The following is a 19840-nucleotide window of genomic DNA, read 5'->3' as shown; positions in this document are numbered from 1 at the left end:
CACGCACGGGTTCGAGTCCGGCTCCGGCATCAGCGGCGCTCCGGCAGCGTTGCATGGCATACCGTCCCATCCGGTGTACGCTCGCACGAGTGCTGCCTGCCAGTGGCAGGCGGTGGGGTCGGCGTGGCCAAGCACCCGCGTCCAGTGAAAATGACAGCTACTGGGCAAGCGTTTTGTGTGAGAGAGACAGTATGATTGTGCCAACGCGATGGGCCAGCCGATCGAAGCCAAATGATCGCACGGGGACCGTAGGCCGCGAAGTTCCGGCTATGTAAGAGAGTACAGTTCTCTACTGTAACGGGCTGTTACAGCAACGTACTTAGCCCTAGCATTTGAGGATTGTGGATAGGTGGCGTTTTTCTTGGTAAGGATCCGGGATTGGTAGCGTATATAATATGTTAATATGTACGTGCCGTCTCTTGAGCCACATGGCCTGGCTGGAACTCGGTCTACCTGCTATCTCCATTCTAAAAATAATGCAACTCTCATTTCTTGAAGAGTCAAACAGTAGCAAGTTTGACCAAATTTATAAACAAAATACTAATATTCACATCTCCAAATAAATTTAGTATAAAAATATATTACATAATTAATCTATTGATATTATTTTGTACCAAATGTTAATACTATTTTATATAAATTTGATCAAATTTAAATTAGTTGACTCCTCCGGAGACCGGGAGGTTGGGTGTACGGTCAATCGCATGGCATTATTGTTGCATTGTTTCCTTCTCGATTGGGTCAACAAGGAGACAAGGACCGAGGAAAATCTAGGTTAGGGCAGGTGCAGTGTGCAGAGCGACGTGGAAACAGAAAGAAAGGGCGGGTACACAGCAGACACGCATCAAAGTCAAGAGCAAGGAAACGATAAGAAAAGATCCAGCGTCCCGGCTCCCGAAAGATTCCAAAACGCCATGTCCGTCACGAGCCTCCATGTAGATGCGGCGAGCCACCGTGAGGCTGTCCACCGGCACAGCTGAGAGCTGACTGAGCTCTCACTCGTCACCAGCGTGGCAGTGTGAGCATTGGCCACGGACCCCAGAGGCCCAGCCCCGAGCCCCGAGCCCCGAGCCCCGAACATTGTCAGTGTCACGCTCCATGGAATGGTATGGATCGGCAGACAGCGAGAATCGTTGAATAAAATCGTTCTGTAGCGGGTGACGGCGCGTCAGTGCTCAACCGTCTTGTTCGGAGTCGGAGAGTAATGACTGCGACGATTGGCATGGTTTCTATGCTGGAGTAACAGAGGAGTTTCCATTCCTGTGTGCAGGGTATCTGCCTTGCAGCTCAAGTGTATCGAGAACCAGAACAAAGCCTGACAAATGCCCTCCATCTCCACTGCTGAGCAGAGTTCTTCATCAAGGTCTTCGGACAGCACATTCTGCGCGGTGGTTAGGTCCGTTTGGAACGTTGAGACTTCTCGAGGCAAGCCGTTTGAATTCCCGCACCAGTGGAAGAGAAATCTCCACGTTTCAGTTCTTCCACGGTCAGAAAAAAGAAAAAAAAAACATTTGGCAGTACTCCTACTCCTGCCTTCTTATTAGACATCCTGCCTTCTTATTAGACAAAAGCCAAGAATCTATGTCGGTGCCATGCCATCGCATCGCAAGCTCTAAACTGGTGACAGGCGTACTCCTACTCAATTCCGTTTCACGTGATGATAATAATGGTCGTACAAGCCCGTAATCACGAGGAACCATGCCGAAAGCGTGGCCGCCTCGCCGCCCTCGCTTGTCTCGACGTGCGTGCCATCAATCCGCATCGGCCGAAAACCTTCGTGGCGAAGGGAAACGGGGACTACCGCCGCCTCCGCCCTCAGCTAATCCTGTCCGGCGCCACAAAGATTCTCCGCTTCATTAAGGTTAAACCCTAGTCAGCCACCGATCGATTTGTTTGAACCCCTGACACGGCTGCCCGACCCGACAATGCGAGGCCAACCTGTTCCAAGCAGGCAGTCGTCCGCGCGGATTCGGGGACAGCTGCGAGCCTGCGAGCTATTTGTTTCACGGGTGCTCTGGACTCTGCTGCTCTGGCTCCGGTCGGTGCCGCCCGGAGACCGGGGACGCGATGATGCTAGTATGATACTGATTACGAGGTCCCCGGCGGCAACCTCGCGCGAGCAGGATGATTGATGGCCAGCGAAAGTGGCATTGCCGTCGCTCTGGCAGCAGAATTTGGGCTGTGGTGTCTCTCTCTACCCTTGTAGTAGCAGGATTCCTTGGTAGCATGATTCTTGCAGGAATTTTTGGGCGCGCTTTCGAGCTGGAAAGGGAATATGTGCAGATACGCGAGTGATACTCTGCGTCGAGGCTCGAGAACACGCTGCCGCATGTATTCCGTAGCAGTTGTTGCGGCAGGTAGGCGGAAGATGCAGCTGCGTCAGGTTGTCCTTTTTTTTGTCAGATAAGGCAGTTGTGTTAGTTGGATAAATGCAGTGTCAAATGTTACATAAGGAGACGTGACAACTGCAGGCCACCTGCAGGAAAAACAACGTGAACAGCCAGCGTCAAGCTAGCATGGGTTACGGAAAAGCCCGAAACATGACGGCATCGGAAAACTTTCGCCCGATTCGACCAGCCGAGAGGTGCAGGTCGATCCGACGTCGGACGTCACCCGAGACGGCGAGACCGATGCGTCGACGCGTCGCAAGTCGCAACTTCCCCAGACGAGATCGCGGAATCCTTCGCGTCGTGTCGTCGCGCATCAGTTGTAGCCTTGTAGGGTAGGGCCTCCTGCTGCCACTATATTGAGATTATTTCTGAGTACTCCATATATCTAATCGAATTGGGCACCAAGGACTGAGATGAAGTGATTGAAAATTAGCATATTGTCTTGTTCCCTCAGGGTGCTTATAGAGGAGACATCCCTTTCATTTTCATTTCAAGCAATGTGTGAGTTTGGCGACCGAGAGATCTCTTTTGGGATTCAGAAGGGGATAAAAAAATAGGTGACAGTTGATGGTCGTGTGACAAGTTCATCCGTCTCGATTGCTGATTGAGATGGTGGTTCGATTTGTAAGTACAAATCGTTTACTCCGTCCTTTTCTTTTGGTAAAGAGTATTAGGATTTGAGAAGGTGTTCAACAAGTACTACATAACAAATGTTGTATAAATCTATTTGTACAATTTCAAATTTTTAGACACTAAACCTACGTATATTCTGACAGTTGTTAGTTGATAAGTAGTTGATACATACGAAGTTTAACCTTTTCAGATCCTAATTATACACCATACGCAAACAAAAATAAGAGAGTACTCTATTTCATACATGCTGTATTTAGTCCATGGTACTTGCAGAAGAAAAGGATGGTATTTTCATGTCAACTGATTGAAAAATTACTCGATTAGACTCAGCACATTCGATAGCAATATTTTTTTTATCTCAATTATCACAAAGAGGTACTCCGTATCTTTTATTCTTGCCTTCTCCGGTGCCCTAGCTATAGCTCTTTCATGCCCAGAGTTGCATAGTGAAATGCGAAAATAATATACGCTCTCCGTCTCTATCTCTTACTCTCCCAGAACTGTACGTCACGGCGACATGTAATGACAATCAAGTACTACTTCCGCTCATAATACCTGACACTTTGACTAAAGCCCTACTTATTTTTTTTGGAAATTTTAACCATCAGTATCTCCAAAAAGTTTAGTTTGGAAATATAAATTCTATATGTAAAATTTTCTTAAAAATCGCTTCCAAGATTTCGTGCATGTATTAGATTGTGTTTGGTGTAGGTCGGATGGGTTCGACCATATGGACCCGCGTTTGGACGGAAAGTTACGTGGGACCAGATCCGGGTTGGATGGTTTCCATCCAAGATTGACCGGACCATCGCCATCGTTGCTCCGTTTCCCGTGGGCGCGGGCGCGGGCTCCGGCACGAGAAAGAGGCATGGCGAGTGGTGGCTGCCGCCGGTGAGAGAGAGGGGCGGAGGCCGGGGAGACGGAGGGGCGTGTGGCCAGGGGCGCCGGGGAGCCCCGCCCCCGAGGAGAGGGAGGGACGCGGCGGCCGGTGCCAGGGAGCTCCACCGCCGGCTTGGGGTGGGGGAAGGCAGGGGTGCGCGGCGGCCTGCGGCCGGCGCGAGGGAGATGTAGGGCGAGTGGCGGTCGGTGCTGAGGAGCTCCGCCACCGGGGAGAGGGCGGGACGCGGGAGGGGCGAAGGTCGGGGAAAGGGAGGGGCGCGCAGCAGCCGGCGCTGGGGATCTCCGCCGCCCGCTCGAAGCGGGGGACGAGGGACCTGGCCGGTGCGGCGAGGAAGCTTGCAGTGGAGGCGGTTGAAGATAAGGCGGAGTTAAAGGGAAAAAAGTGTAAGACGAAGAGAATGACACGACGCAACGATGGTGTTAACTAAAAAATGGGAGCGGACTCACCTCTCTGATCAAACACGACATGGGTTGAAACCAACCCAAAAATCTTAATCTAAAATAAAAAATAGACAGGTAAAGTGGAGTCTGGTTCGATTAATGCCCTTCGTAAGGCGATTGAGGGAATTTTTGACTTGTAGGGCCTCCAATCCCCTCGGAATCATCCTCAACCGAACAAGTCTGACGTGGGTCAATTTTGGAGGAGGATCCACAACTGCATCTGTTCCAAGTTCATGCTTGATTAGGTTAAGAAACAAGTGGGATTGTACGAAAAAAAGATGGGAGAAGCCATTAAACAAAGTCCAAATGATTGACTCATAAGAGCCCAATTAGACGCTCCCCAATTAGTACTACAAGTTATTAGTTATTACAACAGCTCATCCCGTACTCCCCGACTGCCGCTTTTTATCTCTCCCCTTCTCGAACCACAACGAACACCTCCTTTTATTACTCTCTCTCTCTCTTTCTCCACCACCACCTCCGGTCCTCCACCTGACCACCTCGTCCTCCCATTCGCCCAAATCGAGAGGGGACAACGAATTAAAACCTCGCCTCCAGTCGCCTCCCCCCCCTCCACCTCGTCGCCGGCGATGGCCGACGGCGAGGCCGGCGCGTACCGAGAGTTCAAGGCGCTGGCGGAGGCGGCAGACCGCAAGTTCGCGCGCGCGCGGGACCTGCCGCTCTACGGCGGCGGGGACCACCACAGCCGCAAGGCCTTCAAGGCGTACACGCGCCTGTGGCGCCTGCAGCAGGAGCGCCGCCGGGAGCTCGTCGCCGGCGGGCTCCGCCGCTGGGAGATCGGCGAGGTCGCCTCGCGGATCGGGCAGCTCTACTACGCGCGGTACCTCCGCACCGCCGAGCCGCGGTCGCTCGTCGGGGCCTACGTCTTCTACGAGGCCATCTACAGCCGCGGGTACTTTGGCGCTGCGGCGGGCGCGGAAGGCGGCGGCGGCGGCCGGCACCAGGCGCTCCTGATCCGGTACAAGGAGCTGCGGTTCATCGCGCGGTTCCTCGTCGTCGCCATGCTGATGCGGCGGGCCGAGGCGGTCGACCACCTCGCCGGGCGCCTGCGCGCGCTTGTTGAGGAGACGAAGGCCGCGTACCCGGTAAGGAGCTTGCTTCTCTTGTCTTTTGAATTGGGGAACGTGAGTGAAATTTACGATTTGTGGTGCTTTTGTTGTATATTTAGGGACCTACCCCGAGGAGATTATTTATGTTTAAGTTAGCAGCGAAGAGTTAAGATTTTTTTTATATACAAAAAGTAAGTTAGCCCTTGCCTGTCGTCACTTGTTGGGGGGAGTGATATGCACGACGCTCTTTGTTCTGAAAGGAACATCCACAATGGGGAGTTGGAATGCTGTTGAATCAGGAGTTTTCTGTTTTCGTAATTGCCTTGTAAATTGAGTATCTATGCCAAGCTTTATCTTGTGTTACGGCACTTGAAATCTTATAATGCTTGCTCCCCCTGCATAATCTAGTTGCAGAAGAACATGCTTGCCCCTGATAATTTTGGTGCACATTTGACATTTGAGTAAATTGTAAGAAGGGAGGATTGAGACTCAGTGCTGTTTGAGTTTGAGAGCCCCTCCACCCCAGTATTTGGTACATGATTTCCTGGTGACTAAGTTAGTGGGACTGTGAGTGATTGCTTTACGATTGTGATTCGGAACTTCAACTATGTGAATTGATGACTTTTTATGATAGTTGGATGCTGATAGCGATTTACATTTGTTAATGTCCAAGTAAAGAGACAAAATACGAGCTTTTGAGTTGTTTGATAATCCCTAGGTTTCTGCAAATACAAGAAAGTAAAAATTATGGCAATTGGACAAACACCATGGCCTGTCAGGAAAATGCCGCATGGTTCTCTCAGTGCTTATTGAAACCTGAAACATATGCATGATGGTTATGGTTGAGTGATGAATATTCCGTATTGTAAATAAGAAAACTTCATGTTTGAAACTTGTAGTGCTTACCATTTCAGTGAAGTATGACATATCTGCATTTTTTAGGCTGTTGAGCTTACCATCAACTTCGTCCTGATACCTACTTTGTGACTTTGTACTTCTTAGAAAACAAACTTCAAGGAGTGGAAACAAGTGATTCAAGAGCTTGGGAGATTCTTGAAGGCTGATGGGGCGTACAAGGGATCTAGATCACTGAGATATGACAACTTGTTTGATTCTTATCCATCAAATCTTGCATCGATTGCACGATTCCATTCAAAAAGAGTGCTGAAACTGAAGGAAGCTGTATTAACAAGCTACCACCGGAATGAGGTAGCCTATATCTACTAGATCATCACCAATAATTCTAGTGTTAACCTAGTTTTCACTTTTGTTTCACGAAAAGATGCTCAACAGTTGAAAACATCCCTCACAGCCTTTTTTGTGCAATGCAGGTCAAGTTCACAGAACTAACTTTGGACACATTCAGAATGCTACAGTGTTTGGAATGGGAGCCCACTGGATCTTATCAGATCGCTGCGAAAGAACTTACAGAAAATGGCACTGTAAGTGATCAGAGTGGACCCTCTGGTCTGATCGATATTCACCTGTCTACGGAAATCTCTGATGGAAGTCTTCCTTCAAATCCTCAAAAGGCAATTATATATCATCCTACAGTATCTCATCTTTTAGCGGTATGGAGTTTATCCTGATTGTTTCCTCCTCTTTTATCCATCTTTTGCATGATATTAGGAGGCACATGAATTTCCAGTAGAATTGCATGTCTTCTTGTACGTTGCTCATTATTCAGGAATCGGGTATATGAATGATGGTATCAGTATTTTAGTGCGGTGGTGTGGCAGATGCTTTTATTCATTACGAAGGAAGTGTGCTTTACTTTTGTACAATCCTGGAGCATTCATTAGGTGGTCGAACCGTTCAAAAGAGTACCAATTGTATCTCAAAATGTTGGTTGTAACAAAAAGAGGAGAATATACTACCATAAGCATAATTTTAGTCAGAAACAGGTGGCTTTCCTGCATTCCTTTAGCCACACACCAAGGCTAGAACTTGGGTGCTCCCAAAATGTGGGTACCTCCTGAGAACTGGTTTCAGTGAGTTTTTTGGTCAGCCATGCTTCATTTCTTCCCTTCTTAAGACAAAGCCAGGGGAATCTCACCGTGGTCGATTTTTTTTTAATATAATTAGATTTGACAAATGATGTCAACCCCACCCACCCACCCAAATTGTCATATAGAAGTTTGTTTTCATACTGTTGACTCATCATTTTGCGATACAGGTTCTTGCAACAATCTGTGAGGAGCTTTCTCAAGATAGCATTTTACTCATCTATATATCAGCATCAGGTTATTTCTCTCTCTCTGGCATCTTAGTTTATTTTGTTTCAATCACTTGCTACCCTTCTGACACTTGTGATTATCTTACTTTTCAGGATGTGCCGAGCAGAATATGGCAAGCCAAAAGTATGCCTCTAGCTCCTCATCACATGCAACGGCTGCTTCTGCCTTCCCTATTGATAAGCCAAATTCACATATGAGTTCTGATAATCATCTAAGGCTTGGTCCCCGTGGAAGTGGAGGTAAAGCTCGATGGCGATTTTATGGTTCAACAGAGTCCACTTATTAGTTAGTTTGGTGGATGAGTATATCAATGGACCCTTTTCTTTTAGGATGGCATGTCATGCACTTGCTTATGTTGTCATTACCATCCTTTTGCCAGGTCCGAACAATCTTTATCCAGAAGATCTGATTCCGTTTACAAGATACCCCCTGTTCCTTGTAATCGATAGCGAAAATAGCCATGCATTCAAGGCAGGTTTGTCAGAACTTAATCTTGGCTTGTAGAAGAAAACCATTACAATGTGCATTCTGTTGCTTTTTTAAAGTCAAACATATTAGCTGAGTTTTCACATCTTCCATTTTTTTTCCATGCACATGTTATTGTTTTTTTTTTTTCATTTGAATGTTGCATATTCTGATTTTGTTCCCAAGTGAACTTCTTTCCTAGTAGAATAAAATATGAGCATGTGCAATGGTTAAGGCAGAATTATTGTTATCTGGTTCTACTGGTTTGACAACCTTTTGATCTCCAAATCACTAAAATATTTCTAGAGGGTTCTCAGCCTGTTAACTGGTGATGCCAGAAGATGGCTAAGGATTCATGATGCCCAGCATTGTGTGAATAAGCTGGACACATAGTTAGAGCTTGGCCATTGAGTAATTGTTAAGGAACTTTCTGTTTCGATTTGGAATGTGTAGATGAAACCTATCTATACCTGCTTTTGTAAAGGAAAATGCCCAAATTTACTTGGTAGCATGCGATCCCATATATTATCCCTTAAATTAACCTTTTTTCATTTATTGCAATTAAACTTTATGACTTCTGGATTTTCTTATTTAATATTTGTTGGGTAGTTTTCTCTAATCTTCTTTAACAGTACTGGGTAACAAATTTATTTGAGAAAATTATCATTTGGTCGTGTATTTTGCCAGGCCATACATAATGCAGAGAAGGGAGAACCAGCTGCTTTATTGCTTTCTCCTAGAATATCATCAGCCATGTCTGGTGTAGAATCCACTGGTCATGGAAGCCAATTTACATACTTCCTCACTGCTCCAATGCAAGCCTTCTGCCAACTAGCTGGAATAACTTCCGACATAGACACTGTATGTTCTCTGTTTGAGGAGTTGACTATTCTTATTCCCTAAAAAATGATTTTTATATTCAGATTTGTTCTGCTTGGTTTTCAGGATACGTATGCTAATGCAGAGAACATACTTTTCTCTGCTTTGGAAGAATATGAAGGAATACTTTGCACTTCTGTTGGGTTAAATAATGTCTGGGGACAAGTTGTACCTGATCCATTTCTCAGACGACTGATTCTCAGGTACCTTATTCCATATATTTTCCACTACTAAGCAATATGAGCATCTGGCAATTGGCCATAACATTAATTTAGCAACATAACTTGGGGAAAAAGTGTTTTCGCTTCAATGTTTACTAATAGTATTTAAAGAGCAAACTGTTGAATTGTTTGCATCTCTTTTGGTGAGGGAAATGCTACATGTTACCCTAAATCCCTCTCATTTCTACCATTTGTCATTTCAAGGAGTTAGTTGGGTCTAGTCCTTCCAAAGTATGCAAAAGGTTGAAAGTTTCTGGTCTACTGTAGTATTTCCAGCAAATTGCGCCAGTTAGTTGCTGCTATACCATTTCTTTAAACTGCTTGCTCCTAAAAGTTCAGTGTTTTGAAATATGAGGCACATTTAGAATGGTTTCTAACCAAGAAACTCTAATAAGATCCACTGTATGCTTGGTGCTGAGTGCTGACATGTGCAGGGTTGTGTGGGGATTTTGGGAACCATTCTAGTGTGCATGTCGGGGGTGTGGGTGGGTTTGTGACTATCCCTTAGAGATATGGATATGAACTGGATATACTCGTTTAGCAGGTTCCATGATTTATCTCTCATAGTCCATCAACAATCTAAAAGGAAATAAACCTTTTTTCTAATAAAAACTTGTGATGCTTGCAACCATGTTTATGCTCTAGGAAATATGCTGCAGAAGAAAGTTTTACAATCATTATTTGAGTTGATCTTGATTGTTATGATTTTGAACATGTTTTTTTCCCTCCCTAAAGGACTGGCTGCCTGTGGATGATACATGATATACTCTCAACTTCATGTTTCTGGAAATTTTTTGATACGACTTTTTTTCCATTGCAGGTTTATTTTCTGTCGAGCAGTGCTCTTCTATTTTCACCCCGAGGATCATGAACAACATCTACCAACATGCCTACCTAGTCTCCCAGATTCGGTCTCTCCAACTGCGGAAGCCATCAAAACTCCTATCCTCCTGCTCGCAGAAAACCTTGTCGTCAGCAACCGGTTTAATTTCCGGGATTCCAGACACAACAAGAAATGATGATCAACAGCAATAACCATAGCTCAAGCCTTCTGTAGATACCTCCGTGGTAAATATAGTCCAGCAATTTGTTGATTGTTTCGCATTTATACCGCCAATGGAGAATGACTCGGCATCAACAAGCTGCTGCTGCATCCTAAGATTGGGTGAATCGAATGGTGATACGAAGAATTTTGCCTGCCGATTCATCTCCATTGTGCGTCTGTATAAGTTTGTTTAGCTGTTCTGTTTCTCTGATTTGCTTAGGCATTTTAGGCGTGTAGGGCTTGTCTTCAGTTTCTTTTTGGGTTGTCTTGGAGAGGACAGTTTGTAAGCTGGAAGAGGCGTTTTTTTCAGTACTCTGGAAGGCAATTGTTTTGTAGGGGTTGGTTAGCTCAGCATATTGACGGCATTTTACAACCCCGATCTTTCATTGCGTTTAGTTTGCTTCGCTCTCAACTTTTTCGTGATTGGTTTGATCTGCTTCGATATTCCTCTGCGACATTGTTCTGCTTGAAACCTGTTTCTTTCCAGTGTTACTTTTCATGGATTGGTCATGACGTGCCTAAAGTTTGACCTGAAAATGAGTTTTAAAGTCAGTAGAAGTTAATTTTGTACCACCAGCGTACCGTACGACCATTCTGTTCCAATCTCCAACGATGACAGTTCTTTTCTATCCAGATCGTTCTGAACCGAATTTAACACAGGTTATTTTATTCCTAAAAAAACACAGGTTATTTTAACCATATTTCAGTTCATGTGGGCCAACTTGCAGACTCGACAGACCGTGTCCGAATTCCAAGCGACCAACAAAAGCTTTGCCTATGCCAATTGTTTAGTTTCGTGACGGTGTGTGCAACTCAGCATGCATCAACATGCCGGCTGGTAAATGGTAATGCCACACACGGGCAAGCGGTGTACGCACGCGCGGCAGGCGAGCCAGCGGCCAGCTGGCCCCATTGTAAAGCCGGGCGTAGCCCACGGTTTCTACCTCCGGTAAACGTACGCCCCCTCCTCCCCTTGAATTCTTCCGGCCTCGGCACTTGCACACGCACGCACAAACCTTTATAGTTCATACCATTCCCTGCACGTGAGCCCGTGCAGACGAGGCACGCAAAGGTCTCGCCTCGTGCTCGATCGCTCTATCTCGCCACTACTCGTCGTCGATCAGCCTGTGTCCGGCGGCGGCCGGCCGTGACAGCGCGCCCCGGCACGCGCCATGGACGACGGTAACCGGCGGAGCAAGGTGCGGCGGCTGTACGACGCGTGCGACGCCGTGTTCTCGCCGGGAAGGGGACTGGGCTTCCCACGCTCGCGCAGATCAGGTGGCTGCAGGACATCCTCGGTACGTCGCGCACGTCCTTGCGCCTGCCTGCCTCGCGCCTTGGCTCGAACCGATCGACGTGATCAGTGATTCAGTGTACATGGCGCGTTCCGCGTTGGTTTCTCGCTCGCAGACGGGATGGAGGCGGCCGACGTCGGGATTGGCGCGGTCGCCGGCGGCGGGGAAGGAGAGAGGTCGTCGTCGTCCTCATCCTCGGACGACGAGGCGAGCCCGACGGCGGCGGCCCGGCGACTCCTCTCCACGCGGGGGTTCACGCGGATCACGTACGTGCACATCCACGAATGCGAGGACTTCTCGGTACGTTCGTGCAGTTTGGTCGTGTTGTGCACTTGTGCGCCTGATTTTCTGCAGATGGACTGTCATGAATCATGATGCATCCGGCCCGGCTGCGCGGGTGGTGGTGGTGTTTCCAGATGGGCGTGTTCTGCTTCCCGGCGGGCGCGACGCTGCCGCTGCACGACCACCCGCGTATGGTGGTGCTGAGCAAGCTGCTCTACGGCTCCATGCGCGTCAGTTCCTACGACTGGGTCACCGCGCCGCGCTCCGGCACAAGGAAGGGTAAGCCTGTCTCACCCTCACCAATCTCTAATCCCTTCTACAGGCTGTGGCCACTCATGTTGCACGTCGATTTCTCTCGTTCCCAGTTTGTCACCGTATTGACAAGTATAGTTAAACGTCTCGGGCACGTACGCGGCATCCCCAGAGGTCTGGAGCCACGGGCTCGATCTGGGGGGGAAAATATGCAGAGCGTGTGCAGAGTATACCTGGTTGTGAGCTCATGAAAACAACTGCACAACTAGTAGTATCTGCATGTGACGCTATTTATTCTGCGAAAAGAAAGTACGTGACGCTAATTCCACTGCTCAATCCAAAAGTCCACCCTGTTTTGGGATAAGGGAGTACCGGAATGGAACAAAGAAAACAAAAGTGGAACTGATCATAGACAAACCAGGGGACCTAGCATTTGACAAGCCACTGCACATACGCTGATTGAAAAGTTGAATTCATGCAGACGGTTTAGCCAAGGTTGTTGCCGTGGACGACCTGCGGGAGGCGCCGTGCAAGGCGTCGGTGCTGTTCCCCGGAGCGGCGGCAACATCCACACCCTCACCGCCGTCACGCCGTGCGCGCTCCTCGACGTGCACGCGCCGCCGTACGCCGAGGACCTCGGCCGGTCGTCCACCTGCTTCTCCGACATGCCCGTTCCTGCTCTCCCAGGTACATATGCATTCACGCATCGCGGCACCGTTAGCAGAGAATTCATCTGTTTCTTGTCTGCAAAGCCATGCTTTAGTCTCTGACGAAAATACAATCGGATCGTCTCTGTTCAGGTTATGCAGTGCTGGAAGAGGCGGAGTTGCCCGAGGATTTTCGTGTTGTAGGGGCGCCATACGTAGGGCCAGAGCTCTTAGTAGATGTGGATTGGTATGACTAATAGATAGCTCACTGTTTTGTAGCTGCGTGCAAGTTGTGTCATGTGTGTGCATGTCAGGAGAATACGTTGTACCTTCCCACTTTGCTTGTACATACACCTCCATGCTGATATGTCCTTCTTGAGTTCTTGTTTATTTTTTCCTTTTCGGCAACTAGTGATTGAGGTCTGAAGCACTCTTTGTGAACAAGTTTGTGAGATGAGAGCAACTTGATATATACTTCATTGCTTAACCACAGACTAGACCACTGGACCTGCTCCTATCTAGCAAAATCTGACCAACCGCATCCAAGTTTTTAGAGTAGTAGGCACAAGGCTTCCGTCTTTAGAACATCTTACTATTACTAATCGTGACGAGATGTGATAGAAAATAATAGTAGAAATTCTTGAAGAAAACAAACCACCCTAGCTAGCATCTATTTATAGACTCAATCATTGTTGATAACGGTAGCCACTAGATCTAATGTTGAGATGCGATAGAAAACAAGAGTAGAAATTCTAAGAAAAGCAAACCATGATATCATCGGTTTTGTAGACCCAATCACTATTGATAACAATAACCACTCTATCTAATTTAGGCCACCTCTACCATTATGAAAAGTAACTTAACCTTCTAATTAGAAAAGTTGCACACCTCTATAATTGTAAAACAAATAACCCCTAAATCTATGTATATACGTATTGCCCAATTCCATCATTAAGAAAAATAAACTAAAGTGATCCTCTAACTCTACATCAACATTTGGTGAACTTAGCATAGTTTATAGTTGGTTAGCTTGTTTATGGTGGAACCACCCAACAAGATTTGAGCCCATACTCAGCAGAAGTAGAATTTATTCCATGCGCGATTGTTTATTTTGTCACTGGTAGGGCGATGTGTGCCCTCAAAAATGAGATGTCTGTGGACTTCATTAATCTGAAGCTCAGCTAGTCCAATCTCACTTAAGACAATATATGTTCATAGGTGTGAATCTGTCATATCTGTACATGCATGCGAGAGTGCGCGCGCGCGTGACATTGTGAGGCTCTGCACTGCGTTTTTAGAGAGAAAAAATCACCCACATTCACCATTATGAAAAAAGAACCCAAAATCTATTATATGAGCGTATGCGAAGTGTTTCTAAAAAAATTATATTTCTAATATAATTAGATATAACTCCAGCATAAACTAGATATGAAAAGTGATTAAAATACATCACATAATAAATCATTCTAATGATCAAATCCTATACTGTGATAAGGTCTCGCAGCCCCAAAATTATGGCCCACACTCATCAGCCCATCTCACATGCTGGCCCAATTGTTCTACCCCAGCCCAACACTCTACGGATCTGATGCACGGAATTTTGTTTGGAAGAAACCAAAATGGTTTCATTCCGCTTGCCATCCAGCCAAATCGCTGGCTACCGAGCACCAAACATTACAAAGTTAGCACTGATCTGACAAGTGCTTCCAAGCACTGCCATCATGTTCCCCATGCACACAATTGTAAGTGAAAGGGGGCTGAACTGCTGAAAGAATGCCCTAGTGAACTTTAGCTTTTCCTCTAAGCATCTGATCACGACATCCATCAAACATAAGTGCGCCCTGTGACAGACCAAAATTTTAAATTTACCACACCTCGACGACCCTCACTTGCGTGACTATTTATTATGACTTTTTTCTTTGTCAAGGTTATAGTATCATTCTGTTGCATTGGTAGGCTTACAACTACTACATGCATATGCAATCTTGCTATGCTTTAAGCTGTAATTTTCCTGCTATGGATCATGTTACGTTAGTAAAAGCTAGATATATCGCATTATGCAAATTCTTGAACTATTGTTCACAGTTGTCAATGCACGTGCGCTCTATGTGCAACCCATTTAATTATTTGTTTTGTGAATAAAACTGGTCAGCAGAATGACCTAAATCACATGAGGCAATTTTCGGCTAAGCTACCCTTATCATGTATATAGGCACACTATCTCAATTATTTCCGACATCAGCAATGAGCACAAAAGCTCGCGCACCACAATCATAGGTAGGTGCAGGCAGGACTTACACACGATCAAAAACCTTGTCAACATATTAGTACCACCATATCAGAGCTCGACGATCTCTTCTGAAACAGTAATCCAGCCGGAGCTCGATCAGAAGTCCATGACGCGGTACGCCGCCACCTCCTTGGGTGTCGTCGCCGGCGAGTTGTTGGCGACGCGGCAGTTACGCCGTATCTCCCCCTTCCTGGGGTTCTGCAGCTCGCCCATCTTGATCATCCCCTCGGCGAAGGCCCTGAAGAAGGCGTTCTGGTCCTTGCTGAAGCGCTTGACGACGCGGCGGGTCCTGGCGTTGTCGGAGAAGAGCGTCTGGTCGGAGTTGAGGAAGCCGCGGAGGGCGACGAGGTCCTTGAAGTACTGGTTGTCGAAGGCGCGCGGGGTGGCGTCCATGCCGCCCGTGACCTCCTCGTCGCCGCCCTTGGGGCAGAGCGCGTCGAGCGCGCAGCGGTAGGCGGCGTCCATGTGGGGGTCGGGGCGGCCGGAGCCGGACTGGTTGTAGAGGCGGAAGACGATGGAGAAGCAGCGAGCCTCGCCGATGGAGTGCGAGCCGGAGAGCGCGACGAGGTCGGTGACGCTGAGGTTGAGCCCCGCGAAGAGGCGGATGAGCGCGCTGGCGTTGGCGCGCGGGCTCGGCATGATGCTGTCCGAGTCCTCCTGGCTCGCCGTCAGGCTGTCGTCGCGCCCGAGCCGCACCTCCCAGCTGGGCCCACCGGTCTGTGGCAAGAGAACAAATCAAAATCAAGAGGTCAATCCAAGTGAAACACTTTTTTTTGACTCATCGGTCAGACATGTATTAGTACTGCAAAAAGATTGCAATGCAAACTCTCACTGACAGTGATTGATACTATTAATATGATCTGCGCCGTTTTCCCTCACAAAAACTAAACAAAAATCAGAGTGAACGGACGCTGCAGGTCTGCAGCGTGGCACACTGCAATCCAACTAGTAGCACTACGGCCATTTTGATGAACCAATCTTCCTGTTGCATTCATTTGGTCACAGGAAAACACCAACAGAGCCTGTACCCTGTAATAGTACCCCACTAGCTGAACAAGTAACGGGAATGTTGTAGGATGACGTTAGCGAAAATATTAACGTAGGCGTAGGTGGTATGGCTATGAGTGACATCTCCTGCATCAGCGATCAACCAATTCAGTGCAGCCACCAGTCGACTGTTAACTCGCCAAGGGAACAAGAAGAGAATTCGTATCCCTGGCAACTGGCATAGTGACAAAGTGACATCGTACTCCGTCCCGGGCATCGTCGCTTGTCTGCACACGCGTACCGAGAACCTTCCTAAGGGAGCACGGAGCACGGGAAAAGTGCCCTGCCCGGCGGGAGTCTCGTTCCCATCATCACTCGATCGAGAGAAACAGAATACCCCGTCGGCGCGGCGGGGCCAGCGGCCTTGCCATTCGCGGGGCGCCAGTGGCAGTGGCAGCAACGGGCCCGGTACGGGGCTGTCTGCGCTAGACGCCGAAGCCTACCACCAGTGCACCACACCAATCTAGCCGCGCCACCCGCCCCACCCTGGCGGGGTCGCTCGCGGGTAGCCTTTCGTGGCCTCGTGGGCGCGGCCCTCTGGCCTGGCCTTTCCCGGCTCGGTTGCGCGCCCGTGCCCCCGTTAAATGCGCCTGACTGGGCCTGGCTGTCTGCCTATGGGGGGCGCGTGATGGCGATGCCATCCTGCCCGCCCAGCTGCGGTGGTTACAGGGAGCAGCGACCTGGAGTGCATGCATCTCTATGGCTCCATGTATTGCTAGCATCGCTTTCATCAATGGCAAAGTGACATGGTCATCAGGCTGCCAATTTGCACCCTAAAATTTGTACTAGGAAATATTTTTACTGTAAATTCGGAAAGCATCAAACGATCTCCTATAAAAAGTAAAATGCGAAAGAAGCTTGAGATTAGAGAGACGCCGAAGCGTGTGTTTCCACCAAGAAGATAAACGTGAATGCATAGCCGTGGTGTACACACGCAAGTGACGGGGTGGCACACGCCAAATATCTCAGAAAATCCTCAGATGCTCGTTTTCTACGTGGATTTTAGTCAGGACGCGGTGACTTTGGATTTGGGGAGTGAAGAATAATGCCAGGCTAGTGGCAGAAAGGCTAATGCGTCCACAGGTGACGCAACGGTGAGCGTTGGTGGCCACGCTGAAACGAAGTACCCGTGCGCGCAGCGTTGCCGTGGTGGTAAAAGAGATTCGTGAAAAAGCTTTCCTAGTCAATATTCTTGTCTTGTCCTCACGGTGGATCCTGAAACTGAAACTAATGTTGGGGGAGCAGGATCAACGCGGAATTCTGCACTGGAAACGCCAGGCAGCGGAGGGAGTAGGAATTCTGGACTGGAAACGGCAGACAAAGCGGAGTAGAAGCCCTGGATTCGGACCGGAAACGGCAGACAAAGCGGAGTAGAGACGCTGGATTTCTCACGGGAAACGGCTGGCCGCGGAAGAGAAACGGCATGCGCGTCGGCACCACCGCGTAGCGAGGCGAGCGGCGCGATGGATCTGCGGGTCGTGGGGGCAGGGGAGGGGAGGGGAAGGGGAGGGAAGGCGCAGGCACGTACCAGGACGACGGCGTCGCGGGCGGCCATGATGACGATGTCGGCGCAGGAGACGACGCCGGGGCAGCGCTCCTCCAGCGCCTCCTTGATCTCGTCGACGACCTCGAACGAGCGCAGGGAGTTGATGTTGGACAGCGCGTCCTTCTCGCCGGGCATCGTCGGCGTGGCGTCCATCAGCACCGACCCGTCGCACCCCTGCAACCTCGCGAGGAACGAAGAGGAACAGAGGTTAGAGAATCCATCATCATCTCGTCAGATCGGTCGCGGAGAAAAAAACCACGTCGTGCGGTGCAATCGAAGGCGAGATCAGATGCGTGGGTAGAGCGATCGACTCACGTTGACGAAGCAGTCGTGGAACTGGAGGCGCATGACGGAGGCGACGCTGCGGGCCTCGCGGGCGCGCGCGCGCGCCATGACCTCCCGGACGATGCCCTCGGCCTCCGGGCACGTCTCGGCGTAGTACCCGACCTTGAGCTCCCTCACCGCCGCCTCGGCGCGGCAGAGCAACGCGACCAGCACGGCGACCAGGGGGAGGCTCCCGCAGCGGGCCGCCATGGCTCGATAGACCGGGGGAGAGACGAGAGAGAGGAGGGGGTGGAGCAAGCGCGCACGCTCTGCTCCGAGAGGGGTCGCTCTGCACTGCGCCGCGCTGCACTTTGCTCTGCTCCGCTGTTTGGCAGCGTACTAGTAGTAGCGTCCAAGCCGCGACGCCCCGGCGGGTTGTTGCAGATAGATAGAAAACGAGGGCTGGCCGCTGGCTGCAGGCCGAGGCCCATGGCGGCGATGGGTTGTCACCACGGGATTGGGGAGGCGGGGGCGCGGGCCTCGCGCGACGCGGCGGGGAGCTGTGGCCAGCCAGTGGGTGGGCGGACGGCGCGAGCACGCGCGGCCGGCCGGGTCGGCTCCGGGTGCGCGCGGCGCCGTCCTGGCGGCCTGCACCCACCCACACGTCCCTAGCACGCGCGGGCGCGACGGCATCGATCGCACGGGGATCGCGTTGGGTTGCGCGTGCGCGCGTCAAAAATATCGGCCCCGGATCGTGCTCCGTGTCGCGGTGGAGGGTGATGGCGGCACGGCCGGCTATTGGCAGGCAGGGAAGGAGGGAAGCATTGACCCGGACATCTTTTGTGCGCGCCTCCGTGTCACTGTGTCCCTGGTTTTTCATGACATTTTGGGCAAAGGTGAAAACAATGGGGACTTCTAATTCTAGTCAAAGCTGTGAACGGGGTGAATGGAGTTGTGAAAAAAAAAGATGTCCTCGCAATTCATCATTTTCGTGTTGTATTTCACGCTAACACTTGTGGTTCGTAAAACACGATTAATTGCATGTCGATACGTGGGATCTCACGTTGGAAGTACTATTGAATATGAAAGTTACTTACAGTGAGGATCCATTCTGCACGACTCTTTTTAGCTTTGGCTTTATAAATAAGAAGTCGGTTTGGGAAACGATGAGAAGGTAAATCAGGAGCGGGTGAAGCCACATTTTTCTCCCTTCTGATTTTGGCTTCTCCTAAAACGATTTGGGAGGAGCCCTCCCATGCATACAATTTGACTCATTGTTGGTCAAAATTTACAAAGTTTTACTTTTCCAAAATAGAGTATCCTATATTGACGGGGGAGGAAGTATGTGCTCGCTAAATTTTCAACGTTGTGAGAATTTAATGTGTTGAGCCGTAACACCATAAAATAATTAAAGGCAAATTTACACTCATCATAAATCATCATTAGATTTACCAATGCTAATCTTTGTGCCTAGTCCTCATTGCTCTATCCACTATTATTAGTCTTATAGAGCTAGTACTATCTCTAATCATTGTAAATGTAATTAACTTTAGTGCAGTGTTTCATGTGACATGTAATCCGTGCTCCTAAATATGAATCTAATGTGTTGCAACCTCTGCCACTTGCCCACCTATTCTTGATTACTTGGGATTTTAATCTTCTCTCGTGTTGCTTGACCTTAAGTATTAAACTCACTATTTGTAAAAAAAAATCCTTGGCCCATGATCCACTTTAGAGTAAGACTTGGCCCCTCTGTTTATACGTAAAATTCACCAACACCTTGGAAGACTGCACTATCAAAGTAAACAAAAGTAAAGGAAGCTCAAGCTCAAGACACATAGCAACGAACAGCCGTCCACCAAGAAAATCCAAGTAGGACCCCCCAGCCCAACGAGGACAGGACTGCAGTTCTCTTTAGACTCGAGAATAAGACCCG

At 48.9% G+C, this 19840-nt stretch overlaps 2 protein-coding genes and 1 pseudogene across 3 annotated transcripts; 2 read left to right on the top strand and 1 right to left on the bottom strand.

Annotated features, from left to right (window-relative positions):
- Window positions 1-4781: 4781 nt before the first annotated feature.
- Window positions 4782-10699, top strand: LOC101783577 (protein SCAI homolog). 2 transcript variants are annotated; one of them, XM_004957013.4, is made up of 9 exons: window positions 4790-5470; window positions 6437-6643; window positions 6766-7005; window positions 7611-7677; window positions 7764-7910; window positions 8051-8142; window positions 8824-8997; window positions 9082-9218; window positions 10057-10699. In XM_004957013.4, exons 1-9 carry the CDS (start codon window positions 4955-4957, stop codon window positions 10253-10255), a joined length of 1779 nt encoding a protein of 592 aa, XP_004957070.1. In that variant the 5' UTR covers window positions 4790-4954; the 3' UTR covers window positions 10256-10699. The 2 variants fall into 2 exon arrangements, with proteins under 2 accessions (XP_014660271.1, XP_004957070.1); XM_014804785.2 differs by lacking the exons at window positions 9082-9218; window positions 10057-10699 and having other exon boundaries at window positions 4782-5470; window positions 8051-8146.
- Window positions 10700-11364: 665 nt separating this feature from the next.
- LOC101778083 lies at window positions 11365-13260 on the top strand (annotated as a pseudogene).
- A 1589-nt stretch (window positions 13261-14849) lies between these two features.
- LOC101783171 (peroxidase 17) lies at window positions 14850-18515 on the bottom strand. Its single transcript, XM_004957012.3, has 3 exons — window positions 17956-18515; window positions 17623-17814; window positions 14850-15764 (listed from the first exon to the last, which is right to left on the bottom strand). Exons 1-3 carry the CDS (start codon window positions 18172-18174, stop codon window positions 15144-15146), a joined length of 1032 nt encoding a protein of 343 aa, XP_004957069.1. The 5' UTR covers window positions 18175-18515; the 3' UTR covers window positions 14850-15143.
- Window positions 18516-19840: the final 1325 nt, after the last annotated feature.

The sequence above is a fragment of the Setaria italica genome, chromosome II (genome assembly GCF_000263155.2).
Source record: "Setaria italica strain Yugu1 chromosome II, Setaria_italica_v2.0, whole genome shotgun sequence".
NCBI lineage: Eukaryota > Viridiplantae > Streptophyta > Magnoliopsida > Poales > Poaceae > Setaria > Setaria italica.
This window is presented reverse-complemented; position numbering and strand designations above follow the sequence as displayed.

Bases quoted from the DNA above. Each gene is read 5' to 3' on its own strand.
- LOC101783171 (XM_004957012.3), bottom strand. From the start codon at position 18,174: ATGGCGGCCCGCTGCGGGAGCCTCCCCCTGGTCGCCGTGCTGGTCGCG. The intron at 17,815-17,955 runs GTGAGTCGATCG...GCGAGGTTGCAG, and splicing joins TCCACGACTGCTTCGTCAAC to GGGTGCGACGGGTCGGTGCT. The intron at 15,765-17,622 runs GTACGTGCCTGC...CTCTTGCCACAG, and splicing joins CCCGCGACGCCGTCGTCCTG to ACCGGTGGGCCCAGCTGGGA.
- LOC101783577 (XM_004957013.4), top strand. From the start codon at position 4,955: ATGGCCGACGGCGAGGCCGGCGCGTACCGAGAGTTCAAGGCGCTGGCG. The intron at 5,471-6,436 runs GTAAGGAGCTTG...TGTACTTCTTAG, and splicing joins AGACGAAGGCCGCGTACCCG to AAAACAAACTTCAAGGAGTG. The intron at 7,911-8,050 runs GTAAAGCTCGAT...TCCTTTTGCCAG, and splicing joins TGGTCCCCGTGGAAGTGGAG to GTCCGAACAATCTTTATCCA.